Genomic DNA, 14,029 nt, shown 5'->3' with positions numbered 1-14,029 from the left:
TCTCATAGGCAATAAAGTGGAGGAAAAATTGGAGTTACCTCTTGTGGCTTTTAAAAAAAAAACTTCTTGGGCCTGTGCCAGCATAATAAGACTGAGGGTCCCAACAGTGTCTGGAGATATGTCCACAGTAGGTTCTCGATTTAAGGCAGATAAAACCGTCTCTTTAATATGTAAAAAGGCACCACTAGCAAACTAGAGAGGAAGAAAAAAAAAACTTTAAAATGTATAGGAATTCTGTAAGATTTAGTTTACTATGGTTACACACAAAAATCAAATGTTAACTGAGTGAATAATTGTTACACAAAAACTTTTATCTCACTTTACACAGTATCTTCCAAAACTCTAATACAAAACCTAATAAAGAAGGAAAAACAAAATAAAATAATCACAAGTGTTAGATATACATCTTCAAATCTGACCTAAGGATAAATGAAGGAAAAAAATTATTAAATTTTTTTAGTACTGAAATGCCCTTGTTTTGATTTCAAACCTGTATTTCAAACAAGCTCAGGGGAATCTCATCTCTGACACTGTTCTCTGAGGAAAAGCATTGCTACTTGTCTCAATTTGGTCTTCAAGACTCCCTAGTAACAGGTGAAGCAAATGACACTGAGAAAAAGGGGAAATTTAACATAGCTAGTTATTCAGGGTACATAGCTAGCCATACTAAAGAAAGTAATACTTTGTATACAGTCATAAAGTAGTCATAAAACTAGAGTATCTGAAAGGATTAATCAACTGGCCTTGTTCGTAAACCAAACAAGCAAAGAATCAAGGCCCTCTCACTCATATGAGGAATCTGGTATCTAGAGAGGTCAAATACTATAATGGCTTCTGAGTGGCCAGCAACCCAGACCAGGAGTGAGGTCTAAGACCATGTGGCCTGCTGTGAATACTCACAACACAATATGAACTCTATAATCTTACATGTCAATTAACTGAGTTACAGTTAAGAGAAAGCTAAACAAAAGTTTAACAGATATTTAACAGTTAATAGAAAGCTAAATAAAGTTTTATTGTGCTTAAGTATTTTGAACTATTTGTCATTTACAGGTTCAAAAAATAGTATGTGCATTATGTGTCACTATGACCACAAAAACAGTTCAACAAGCCACAAGTTGATACCTATGCTTTGCTTACCATGTATTTTCTTTCTTTTTTTTTTAACTGTATTTTTTTTGTCTTTTCTTTTTTGGTACTGGGGATTGAACCCAGAACGTTGCACTTGCTAGGCAAGTGCTTTGCCACTGAGCTACATACCAGCCCCATGTATTTTCTTTTCAGTTTCCCAAAATAGCATTACTCACCTTTCCTCTGAACTTAAACAATGAGGAAAGTCAAGATACAAGGCACATTTGAAACAAGTAAATTCCACGGAAAAGCAATGGAAAAACCAACAGAAATACCGTGAAACTCAAAGTAAGGACAACTTTAACTCAAATGAACTGCTTTATTAATACTGTGCTCAGTCTCCTCACTGAGAGACATTATAGACAGACAGACAGACAGACAGAGATACATATGCATATATATAACATATATGCATCACAGGGTTTAGATAAGAATCAAATAACATGAGGTTAGAGACATGGTTTAAGTGATAGAATGCCAGCCAATGAATGAAAATATCAGATATCAAGTTCAAATCCCAGTGTCAGACTTAAAAAAAAAAGATCTAATAGCATACACAAAAACACATTGTAAATTGCAAAGTAACATAAAATACAAAAACATGATCATGTTATTAACAAGTCACTTATTTTTCAGAAACCAAAAAACCTCAATAATAAGTAACATGTCATATTAGTCATTGATTAGTAGCTAAAATATAGATTTAGTCATCTTATGAACTTTACATCTGATCATATATAAACACAACCACTCTACTACAGGTCTGAGTTAAACTTTTATTTTCCTACCAAAAGTTCTTAATTTTTATATAACACTTGTCAAATCGTAAGTGTATCTCTAAGAAAACATATAAAAATGTATAGCCAGGCTCATGGCTGCAATTCTACTCAGGAGGCCCTGAGTTCAAGCCTCATATTGATACACTCAAAATAATATGGTATAAATGTTTCAAGTGAAGTCATTTACTTACATTTATCATAAATGCAAGTGAATGACTTTTCTGATCAATCAATATTTACTAAGCCTCAATTATAAGCCAGGCACTGTGCTAGATGTCAGGTATATAATGCTTATAGAGATAGTTCAAGAAAAATTTCATTTTAAAAGTGAATTGCTTTTCAAAACAAATACTTGGTAGGTAAAGAAAAATGCAAGTTATTTTCAACTCAATCCAGCACTGGGTGATCATTATGTGGTGACCAGTTTACTACATACCTGATTACCAGTTTTCTACATACCTGGTAATGCTTAGCAGCGATTTTTAATCCTTCATCATTATCCAGGTTCTGTTCTGCTGCAATCTGGCTAGCTAAGGCTGCACAATTGAATAAGACACAGCTCTTTTCATATCCTAAGCTTGCAAGAGCTGTAAAATAAAATTGAGAAGGAAATATCAAAATTTTCCAAAGAAAACAAATGTTCCAAAGAGAAATAGTATGACTTGGGGGAAGGAGAAGGAGAGAGTGTAGTTGTGGAGATAGGAGGGAAGGGATGGGGAAAAACAAAGGAGGAGGCAACAATGCTTGATAAGAAATATATTCATTACTTTGCTCATGTAAGTGTAACCCCTCTGTACAGTATTTTCACAATAAAAAGCTTATTAAAAAAAATAGTATGACCTCTGTCCCACTGGCTCTCACAGAAAAGTTTCCAGACCTACTTCACATCTATGTCAGGGTGCCCTAACAAGTACTTAGTTCCATAATGGCCCCATCATCAAAAGCTGAACAGATCACTAAGTTATCCTTTCTCACTTTTACTTCTATGTTTTTATTATTATAGTCAGATTCAAAATATGAAAATCATTCTTATGTCAATTTTTTCTTTATCTCTTAAATTCAAATAAATTCTTTTCATCTTTCCATTACCTCTCAAAGGTATATCTTCATCCCACCCTTAAACTAGTTTCTCTTTACTACAAACCTGAGTTAATGTAAGCACCTCTCCTAGCTGGCTTTTCATGCCTCAGTCCCTAATGCCAACTAATTTCTCAGAACCTATAGCAGAGTAATGTGGCAAAAATGCAACTCTGTCCAAGAATCTGTAATATATCTCACATATATTAGCATAGCTATTTTAAAAAAACAAGAAAATAAGAAGAGTTGATAAAGATGTAAAGACACTGGAACTGTTGTACAGTGTTGGTAGGAATGTAAAGTGCTATGGAATGTAATATGGGAATCCACAAAGATTAAAAGCCCAACTACCATAAAATCAAGAAAAGAATTACTAAAAGCAGTCTCTCAGGTTTGAACTAGGGTTCAAAGCAGCATTATTCACCATAGCCAAAACACAAAAGCAATGCAAGTGTCTATCTACCCACTGATGAATGAACAAAATACTGTATATACATATAATCAAGTATTACTCAACCCTAAAAAGAAAGGAAATCACTAGGGAAAGAACTGGGAAAAAATGAGGGCAAAGGTGACACTGTTCAAAAAGAAATGTACTCATTTCCTGACCTATGTAACTATAACTCCTCTATACATCACCCATTCAATAAAAACAAATTTTAAAAAAAGAGAGAGAAAGAAACAAAAAAAGTAGAAAGAAAGAGAGGGGGGGAGGGAGGGAAGAAGGATGGAAATCACACGCTACAACATAGACATTCTGCTAAGGGAAATAAACCAGTTACTGAAAGATAAATACCGTATGATTCCATTTATATGAGTTATTTATAGTATAGTTGAAATCATAGAAAAAGGAATTAGATAGTGATATCCAGGGAAGTGGAGGCTATCATTTGATGAATATAGCATTTCATATTTGCAAGAAAAACAATTGTAAAGGCTTCTTTTACAACAATGAATGCAGTAACATTACTAAACTGTACAGTTAAAAATAGTTAAAATGGCAGATTTTGTGTTGTGTTTTTACAATGTAATAATTATCTATATTAGAATAATTATTCATAAATTAAATCAGAATAATTAAATTCAGAGACAAGAGGAATACCGGTGGTTCCAGAGACTGACAAAAAGAATGGGTAGTTAATGTTGAGTATAGAATTTCAATTTTGTAAATGAAAGAGCTGTAGAAACAGACAGTGGTTATAGCTACAAAATAATGTGAATATGCTTAAAATCGTTGATCTGTACATTTAAAATTATTAAAAAGGTATTTTGTGCATTTTATCACAATTAAAAATAAGTGTAAAGAAAAAGAATCTAATGGATAATTCAATCACATTATTATGACTTTCCATTGTACACCAGACAAATGGCCACAAAGCAAAATAATCAGAAGACTTCTTACAAAAAACATTGGGTAAATCATCAAAAAGAACCAGGACAACACAGTTTTATATCTAAGTCTCAGAGTAGTGCTATACATTATAGCCCCTCTTGCTACAGCATCTTGGACCCTACCTTTTAACAATAGCAATTCACTACTAGCATCCTGACTCTGTAATTTAATAGACGTAAATATATATATATAGAGAGAGAGAGACATATATACATATATATATATTACTCTTACCTGCTTTCTTAAGTAAATTCATACTTTTTTAAGTAAAATATGACATGAGGAGAATAATAATGCCCTTAAAAAAAGATCAAGGTGGGCTGGGAAGGTGGCTCAGTGGTAGAGCGTTTGCCTTGCATGCATGAGGCCCTGGGTTCGATTCTTGAGCACCACATAAACAAGAAGAAAAAAGCCGGAAGTGGCACTGTGGCTCAAGTTGAGCTGAAGAGCTGAGGGACAGCGCCCAGGCCCAGAGCTCAGGCCCCACAACTGGACCAAAAAAAAAACAAAAACAAAAAAAAGATCAAGGTAACTGAAAAACAGCCAAAGTAAGCAAAGCCAATTCCAGTAAGTCAAAGATAATTAGTACTCTTCAAGAGATTTAAAGATGGTGAAATCACAAGACAAACAGGATGTAGTATCTTTAAGTTGGTGAAAAAGAAAAGCTACCAAAAAATTAAAATTTTAGTTACTAACACTATCTCAAAAGAAGTGTTAGAAAGTATTATCTAGGGCTAGGAAGGTGGCTCAGTGGTAGAGCGCTTGCCTTGCATGCATGAGGCCCTGGGTTCGATTCCTCAGCACCTCATAAGCAAAAAGAAAAAAGCCAGAAGTGGCGCTGTGGCTCAATTGGTAGAGCACTAGCCTTGAGCTGAAGAGCTGAGGGACAGCGCCCAGGTCCAGAGTTCAGGCCCCACGACCGAACCCCCCCAAAAATAAAAAGAAAAGAAAAAGAAAGTATTATCTAGACATTCTCCTACAAAGAATATAATGTTAAATAAATTAAAACTTATTCACTCCTATTTCTTAACAAGCAACATGTAAAAAAGAATCTACAATAGCTCTCAATTACTTGGAAAGAAAAAGTATAAAGAGAGAGATTGAAGGGACAAGAAATATAAGAAAAATTCCCATGGTTGAAAAGAGATGAAATGATCCAACTAAAAAGGTTAGCAATAAATCACATTCACACATTCACACACACACACACAGAGGCTTGGCCCTGGATTTTTATCTAGCACTATAAAAAAGGAAAAGTTAAAAATGAAATATAGCAGGCACCAGTGGCTCACACCTATAACCCTAGCTACTCAGGAGGCTGAGAGCTGAGGACTGTGGTTCAAAGCCAGCCCAGGCAGGAAAGTCCATGAGACTCTTACCTCCAATTAACCACCAGAAAACCTGAAGTGGTGCTATAACTTAAGTGGTAGAGTGCTAGCCTTGAGCTGAAGAGCTGAGGGACAGTGCTCAGACCCAGAGTTCAAGTCCCATGACCAACAAAAAACAAATGAAATATACTCCAAGCAACAGATTAAACTACATACATTTTTGTAAGTATTATCTCAAGCTATTGTTTGATATTTTAGTTCCATAATTTCTATGTCTGACTTCATAAGAAATTTTTGTTCTTACAATTAAAATCTTATTTTTTTCTTTATCAACTATCCTTGTTTTGTCACATTATCTCTTCTTTTTCACCAGGGCTTTTCAAAATTACTAACTTGGTTATAAAGTTTTTAATTCAAACATCTGATTATAAGCAGAATTAGAATAAAAACAATCACCCAATACCTTACTCCTAAGAGTAACCACATTAATTTCTTTCTCAAATAACTACACATATTTTCATCTGTAACTTTTTTCACACTACACTCAAGCTGCCTGGGATGCTCAACTCTAATAAGCTGCACACAAAGTCCGTTTAAGAGTGTTTCAAGGATCCCAATTCGGAAAAGTTGTACAACACAAACACTCTGATCTTTGGGGTTTAGAGTTGTGTTTTTTGGAGGGGCAAGGGTGGTATTTGAAGCTGAATTTGGGCCTCATACTTGCAGGCAAGTTCTGAGCCATGCACGCACTCAAAAATAAGGAAAGTAGTTAGATCAAGTTTCCTATTATTTCTATTTAAAATTACATACCCAATTTTACTGATCCTCCAAAAAGTGAACCTTTATCAAAAGCATCCTTCCAGGTAAATGTCAAGCAGATCTGGATAGAATGAGAAAAAACAGAAAATTATTTGTTTCTTAGATCTCATTAAATATTTTATTTTTTTGAAGAAAGTCCTCCAACAAGGAAAGAACAAAAGCTCAACCTATATAAAATAATATTTTCTGTTACCAAATCCTTTCCACTCTTTGGGATTATAATTTATTAAAAAGTAAAATACTGTTACCAGAATATTTCAAAATATCATTGTGTCAATAATCATAAACATTATCTTCATCTTCACAATCACAATAAAGCAAACACACCAAATAAGCAAAAAGAATAAAATAATCATTACAAAGTTTCCTAGGAGATAAAACTGAAAACAAAAGTTATTAAAGTAGCAACTGTCTCTCTGGGAAATAGGATATTTTATTTATTGATCTGAGTGTTAGTTATACAAACATATTTACTTTGTGACCAGGAAAGTTATAAACATGATCTGTTCACTTTCTATACTATGTTATATATGAAAAAAATCTCACTTAAAAAAAAACTACATTTCTCCTGGCTTCATATAAGAATACTATATATAAAGGTTCAACCAAATTTAGATCCATTTAGACTATTTATAAGCAGTACAAAGATTTTTTTTTTTCTTCTCTGAACGTGGAACTCTTGACTTCATACATGCCATGCAATTACTCTATCACTTAGCTACATTCATAGCCAGTAAAAAATACTGTAAACTCTGAATTGGAAAAATTCCACAAAACTCGAAAAAAAAAATAATCAAATCCTCTAAACCCATTAGCAGCTTTAACCTTTTGCCTTTCTTTGTTCATCAATTCCTCAACTTCTCCTTCCACCACCTCCACTACCCATCCACATTTTATTCCTTGCCTATTAAGTAAATAATAATAATCCCATTGGTACAAGAATGATTAAAGAACAGTAGACCTTCAGTATCTCTATGAGACTGCCATGGAAGAAAATACACATGTCCCCAATACATAGATATCAGCACTCTCCTGCATTGCAGATGCTTGTTTCATTTTTCTCATAACATCATCCAACTTCTGCTAAAGACATGTCACTTTTCAACCAATCTCAAATTTTCACTTCAGTGAATTATACTGCATGTCCTTTTTGGCTTACAAGCATTAACTATAACCTTAACCTTGCTTTTAGAGCATCACTTTTTTTACTAAATGGAGAGATCATACAATGTCACCCTTTCCCCCTGCCATCCCTAAGCACAGAGTTCATTTTTTACATGGTGTGCACTGTATCAATAATTTTTAAGGCATTAACCTAAGATTGATACTTCCTCAACTATACAATTTCTTAATTCTGTAAAAGCTAAGGGAAAGATACAGTCAATTACATTAGTAGACAGGCACCGATGGTTCACGCCTGTAATCCTAGCTATTCTGGAGGATCACAGTTCAAAGTCAGCCCGGGCAGGAAAGACCGTGAGACTCTTATCTCCAATAAACCACTAGAAAACCGGAAGTGATGCTGTGGCTCAAGTGGTAGAGCACTTGCCTTGAGCTGAAGAGCTGAGGGATAGTGCCCAAGCCCAGAGTTCATGCCCCACGGCTGACCCCTCCCCCCAAAAAAAAATTACATTAGTCAAAAAATAAATAGATCCTATTGATATAAAATGCAGTATAATGCTCTACAGGAAAGTGACTCTAGGACTCTTCACAAGGACAACTTCATACCAGATAAACCTAAAAGTTTCTAATTTATATAAAACTATCTCATAAACCTACAGAAGGAAAAGAGATGTAACTGATTTCAATAAAATGATACTATAAGTGGAAAGAAATGGACAATTTGTTATTACCATACAAAATCAATAACTTACCTGGTTTTCAGAAAATGGGAACTTAGGTTCAATGGAACAAATTTGATCATAATATCTAAAAAGTAGAGTGAAAAGAGTAATTAGCTAAATATGTATTTATGAAAACAGAATGGTTCAAGTATAACAAACTATTCATGCTACCTTGAAAACAGAATGGTTCAAGTGTAAAACTATTCATGCTAACTTGGAGTAACAAATCCGATTCAATCACCTGTTTGAAAGTCAATGAAATGCAGTCTTCCGATGTGTCAGACAGGAATTAGAGTATATGCAATGAAAACGAATTTACAAGAGACTCTCCCACCAATATAGAAAAACATTACCAAAATAAATCAAAGTATATAGCTCAAAAGAATGTGTTTTGAAAATACTTTATTATGATAAATGTTTATATGCATTGGACAAATTCGTATCTTTGGTAAATTGATAATTAAAACAGATTAACATTTTCAAATGTACTCTAGGTACATCCACTTCTGTAGGGATAGCCCCCACTGCCAAAAAAACTCAACAATACTCACACAAATCATCTCCAACTGACTAATCCAAGGTTTTCTAGTCATTTTGACTGTTTCCTTTCTCATTCTTTCCAACCTAGGTCCACACAGTAATAAAAAATAACCAATAAATCTTTTTCCAACCTCTATTACCAACTTCCCTTTCCCATTAAGAAAAAGGGAAGGTGAGCAGGCCAAGCTTTCCAACTGTTCTTAAATGTTTCCTCCTTCATTTATTCCCTTCTACCCTTTCCTCACTATCATCAAGATTACCTTTCCAATGATTATTTCAAGAAGCAAGTTATCAAGTGGTAAAGGAGTGGGGTGAATCAAACACCATGTCTGAGACCAAGCTTTTGGTTGCAAACTGCAAGAAGTAAGCAATTAAGTAAACACACTGAAAATAATGGAAATGAGGTTTCTCACTGTCAGAGAAAAAAGAATGGTAAATAGGGAAAGGGTAAGACTAAAATAAATGTTTTGAGACCAGGGGGTTTCAATGTGAACTCATTTTTTAATAGAGAGAACCAAAATGTGTATATTTTCCTAATTATATATACTGGAGGATACAGAAGCAATTACACCTCACAGTCACATAAATAATGTCCTCATTAAAAGGAGCCAGCACCCCCACACACACACCACAGAAATGAGATGACTACTGAGAAAATTCAAGACAAGACAAAAAATGATGACACATTTAAAAAAAAAAATAGAGCTGGAACAGGTGGCTCACACCTGTAATCTTAGCTACTCAGGAGGCTAATGTCTGAGGATCACGGTTCAAAGCCAGCCTGGGCAGGGAAGTCCATGAGATTCTTATCTCCAATAAACTACTCAAAAAAGCTAGTAGTTGCACTGTGGCTCAAGTGGTAAAATGGTCCCTTGAGCAAAAGAAACTCAGGGTCAGTGCCCAGGCCCAAAACTAGCTAACAGGCAGTCAGGCAGGCAGACAGATGGACTACCTTAAAGGGATTCCCAATTGTCAAGTATGACAAGTTATAATACATTGCAAAATATAAGTACTGTTCTCTGAATCCTATTGTGCAAAACCAAGAAGAAATATTGGAATTAGAAATGAGCACCATTTGGTATCTTTCAGAGTAGAATGGCAGCTAGTTCTGATAAGATTAGTCAATGGATACTAAAAATAATGAAAATTTTATGAGAAATGAGCCTCAAAGCATCTCCATACAAAATATTTATTAATAAGCACTACATTCTCATTAGTTTTAACATCAAGAAACATAGCAAACCAGGCACATCTACACTCCTAGCTTCTTGGAAGCTGACAATGGGGAAATAACCATTTGAGGCCAGCCTAGGAAAAAATGATCATGAGACCCCTTTTCAACCTACAGCTAGATGTAGTAGCACGCATACGTCATCCCAAGATACATGTGAGACTGGGACTGGGAGGTACAGTTATAAAACAGCCCAGGCAGGAAAGTCAGTGAGACTCCGTCTCAAAAGAAAGAAGCTGAGTGTGGTGGTACATGCCTATCATCCCAGCTTTGAGGGAAAGCCTAAAATATGTTTGTGGTCCCAACATACACCTGAGATACCCTATCTCAAAAATAAGCAGCACAAAAAGGGCTGAGCAGGAAAAAAAAAGTTTAAATCCCAATAATAAAAATAAATCCCAATAATATAGAGATATATAGATATAGATAGATCTATATATACATATTGATTTATATAAAGATATGTATATATATATATATATATATGAACCAAGTGCTAAAAATATTATTACTAGGACACATATCATTATGCTTTTTCTGATACACACCACAAAAATAACGGAGCAAGAATTCACTGGTACACCTCCACATGTAAGACAAAACCTTATTGAGAGACAGGCTACAAAGTAACAACTAACAAACTTGGTATTCTTCAAGAATATCAAGGGCATGCAGCTGAGAATATAGCTGGATAGTAGAGTGCTTGCCTCGCATGTGCAAGACCACATGGGAATGATCTCAGCAACAAGAAAAATCATGAAAAATAAAACTGAGGGACTATTTACAGACTGGGGGATACTAAAGAGATATAATTAAATACAATGCATAATCCCAGATTAGGTCCTGAATTTGTATATAACATTACTGGAAAAAATCAGCAAATTTTGAATTTACAAATTCAGGTTTTTGTGGGGTGTTGTTGTTTTGCGGGTACTGGGGCTTGAATTCTGGGCCTGGGCACTTGTCCCTGAGCTTCTTTTGCTCAGGCTAGCACTCTACCTCTTGAGCCACACCACCACTTCCAGCTTTTTCTGAGTTTATTGGAGATAACAGTCTCACAGACTTTCCTGCCTTGGATGGTTTCAAATCATGATCTTCAGATCTCACCGCTGAGTACCTAGGGTTACAGGCATGAGCCTTCAGAGCCCACCACTTTTAAACAACTGTTTTTACTCTAACTCAGTCAGAAATAAAGAGTTTAAAGACAAATAACCTTAAATTCGCTAATGCTGTTTCTTTTTTTTTTTTTTTGTCTTGCAGTCCTGGGCCTTATGCTCAGCTTGTTTTGCTCAAGACTAGCACTCTACAACTTGAGCCACAGCACTACTTCCAAAGTTGATGGATCAAATGCGAATATGCAAATTTCTTAATTATGAATTATAGAACAGTTATATAATGCAGGAGAGCATCCTTGTACATAGAAAGTAAACTTCAAAATATTGAGTACTGAAAAATCTTTCATGTATTCTCATTATACTTGAAATCACATTGGAAAACACTAACAAAGCCTTTCATTATTTGGCCACAACCCAATTATCTGGCCCTATCTCAGCATATTCTCTATACATTAAGTCAATAAATTACAAGCTCTCCTAAGGAAGACTCTTATTTCCCTCTATATCCAAAAACTTGGAATTTGGTATTTATCTTATATTTTCCCACTTTTTTCACCTGGACTGACATGCCTTCAAAAAAAAAAGCTTTTCTTCAGGCCAGGTGTTGGTGACTCACACCTATACTCATAACTACTCAGGAGGCTGAGGTCAGAGGATTAAAGTTCAAAGCCACTCTGGGCAGAAAAGTCTGTGAAACTCTTATCTCCAATATATTCAGAAAAACCTGGAAATGGGGCTGTGGTTCAAGTGGTAGAAAGCTAACCTTGAGCACAAAAGATCAGAGATAGTGCCCAGACCCTGAGCTCAAGCCCCAGGACTGGCACAAAAAAATTTCTTCAATCATTTATTCATTCAATACATACGAAGAACTTACTACGTTACCAAACATAGTTCAATGACATAGGAATCTGGTAGCAAACAAGCACTTATAGCTGTATATCTTTGTTATGCTTTTAGGAAGGATGACAAACAAGATAGTTAAGTTTTAAAAAGCATATGGTATAGTGGATAGTGGCTAAGTGCTATAGAGAAAACTAATGCTAGAAGGATAAAATTAATGCATGAGGTAAGATAGGAAAGCGTCTACTTTAAATGTGAAGGAAGTGAAAAGACAGGTATCTGAAGAAAAGTGCCAGGAACCTGGAATGAAAGTGTGCCTGAGAATATACCTGGTGTTGCCACTGCGGCCATATACTGAGCATAGGAGAAAACAATAGTAATGATACCTTAAATACAACTTCAAGATCTTGGCTTTTACTATATGGAGAGGGTAAACAAAAGAGTAACAGGATCTAATTTATATTTATAATCACCAAGGCTACTATTCAGAAACTGACTAGCGGTGTGCAATCACAGAATTAGGGAAATCAGACAGGAAGCTACTATAGTAATCCAGTCAAAAGGTGATGTTAACACCTTATCCTCTCAAAACAATTCTATGAGCACACAAAATGAGTTGACTTGTGGGTGTTGCTACTTACCCCAAGCAAGTGAGTCAGGAAAATGCTGTTTTAAAAAAATAACCTTTTTTCCCGAAAAGTAAAGATTCTCTAGAGAATGTATAGGAACTTTCAATAAATGATCCCACAAGTACAATATCTGATCAGTATGAAGCCAACCCCAACAAAACAAGAGAGGCTTTATACCTGAAAGCAGCAACTAATAAATGTGGTTACCAGAGGCAATGTTACCTACTTCTCTCATATAATTCCTAGAGCTCATGTTCTCCAGAAAGGGAAGTCACGGAACTCACAGAAACAAAAGAATCTACCAAGCCCTTCTCATTATTTACATAGGCATCGTTATAGGGAACCATAGCCTCCAACTTATGTTGACAGACAGAAAGATTGGTTAGTACACTAACTCAGAAAGCTGGTCCCAAAAATAGTAATGCAAAAATTATCCTTATAGATCATGTGTGTGTATACAAACTCTGTGTGTACATGTGTGTGTGGCTGGAACTCAGGACATAAGCATTGTCCCTGAGCTTTCTGGCTCAAGGCTAATGCCCTACCACTTAATCCATAGCTCTACCTCTGGCTTTTGGGTAGTTAATTGGAAACCAGACTCACAAACTTTCCTACCTGGAATGACTTCAAACTGCAATCCTCACATCTCAGCCTCCTGAGCAGCTAAGATTACAGGCATGAGCCACCAGCACTCAGCCAGATTTTATTTTTAAAATAAGTGAATTTTTAATCACTTATTTAAAATGTAAAATCCTAAGCATACCTAAAAGGTATAATAATGTCACATTTGGAGGACTCAAGATTTCAAGTCTGACAACCTGACTCTGATTTCCATTTCTTAGCTGTGTGATCATGTGTGAGCTATTCAATTTCTCTAAAGCCCTTCTAAAGTAACATAATACTCTCCTTATGGGTGAGGGAACAAATTATGTAATAAATAAGAAATGCTTAAGATATGGGCTGGGATGTAGCTCAGTGGCAAAGCACTTGCCTAGCAAGCGCAACGTCCTGGGTTCGATCCCCAGTACCAAAAAAGAAAAGACAAAAAAAATACAGTTAAAAAAAAACCCAAACAAAAAAAAAAAAGAAATGCTTAAGATAGTATTTGGATACATAGTACACACTAGATAAATGAGCTACAGATTATTTTGCATATCTGGATACATAGTACACACTAGATAAATGAGCTACAGATTTTTTTTTTGGGGGTCCGGTCGTGGGGCCTGAACTCTGGGCCTGGGCGCTGTCCCTCAGCTCTTCAGCTCAAGGCTAGCGCTCTACCACTTGAGCCACAGCGCCACTT

At 35.4% G+C, this 14,029-nt stretch overlaps 1 protein-coding gene across 2 annotated transcripts in view; it reads right to left on the bottom strand.

Moving 5' to 3' along the window:
- Positions 1-14,029, bottom strand: part of Pdcd6ip (programmed cell death 6 interacting protein) — a 59,121-nt gene that overhangs the window by 40,985 nt on the left and 4,107 nt on the right. For both annotated transcript variants that reach the window (XM_013028487.1, XM_013028488.1), the window contains exons 2-5: positions 8,402-8,456; positions 6,519-6,588; positions 2,370-2,497; positions 39-192 (exon numbers count right to left, since the gene is read on the bottom strand). In XM_013028487.1, the coding sequence (XP_012883941.1) occupies positions 39-192; positions 2,370-2,497; positions 6,519-6,588; positions 8,402-8,456 (407 nt within the window). The remainder of the gene's footprint in view (positions 1-38; positions 193-2,369; positions 2,498-6,518; positions 6,589-8,401; positions 8,457-14,029) is intronic.

The sequence above is a fragment of the Dipodomys ordii genome, unplaced genomic scaffold (assembly GCF_000151885.1).
Source record: "Dipodomys ordii isolate 6190 unplaced genomic scaffold, Dord_2.0 Scaffold110, whole genome shotgun sequence".
Classification (NCBI taxonomy): Eukaryota; Metazoa; Chordata; class Mammalia; order Rodentia; family Heteromyidae; genus Dipodomys; species Dipodomys ordii.
The sequence above is the reverse complement of the archived record's forward strand: the minus strand, read 5'-3'. Positions and strand labels throughout refer to the sequence as shown.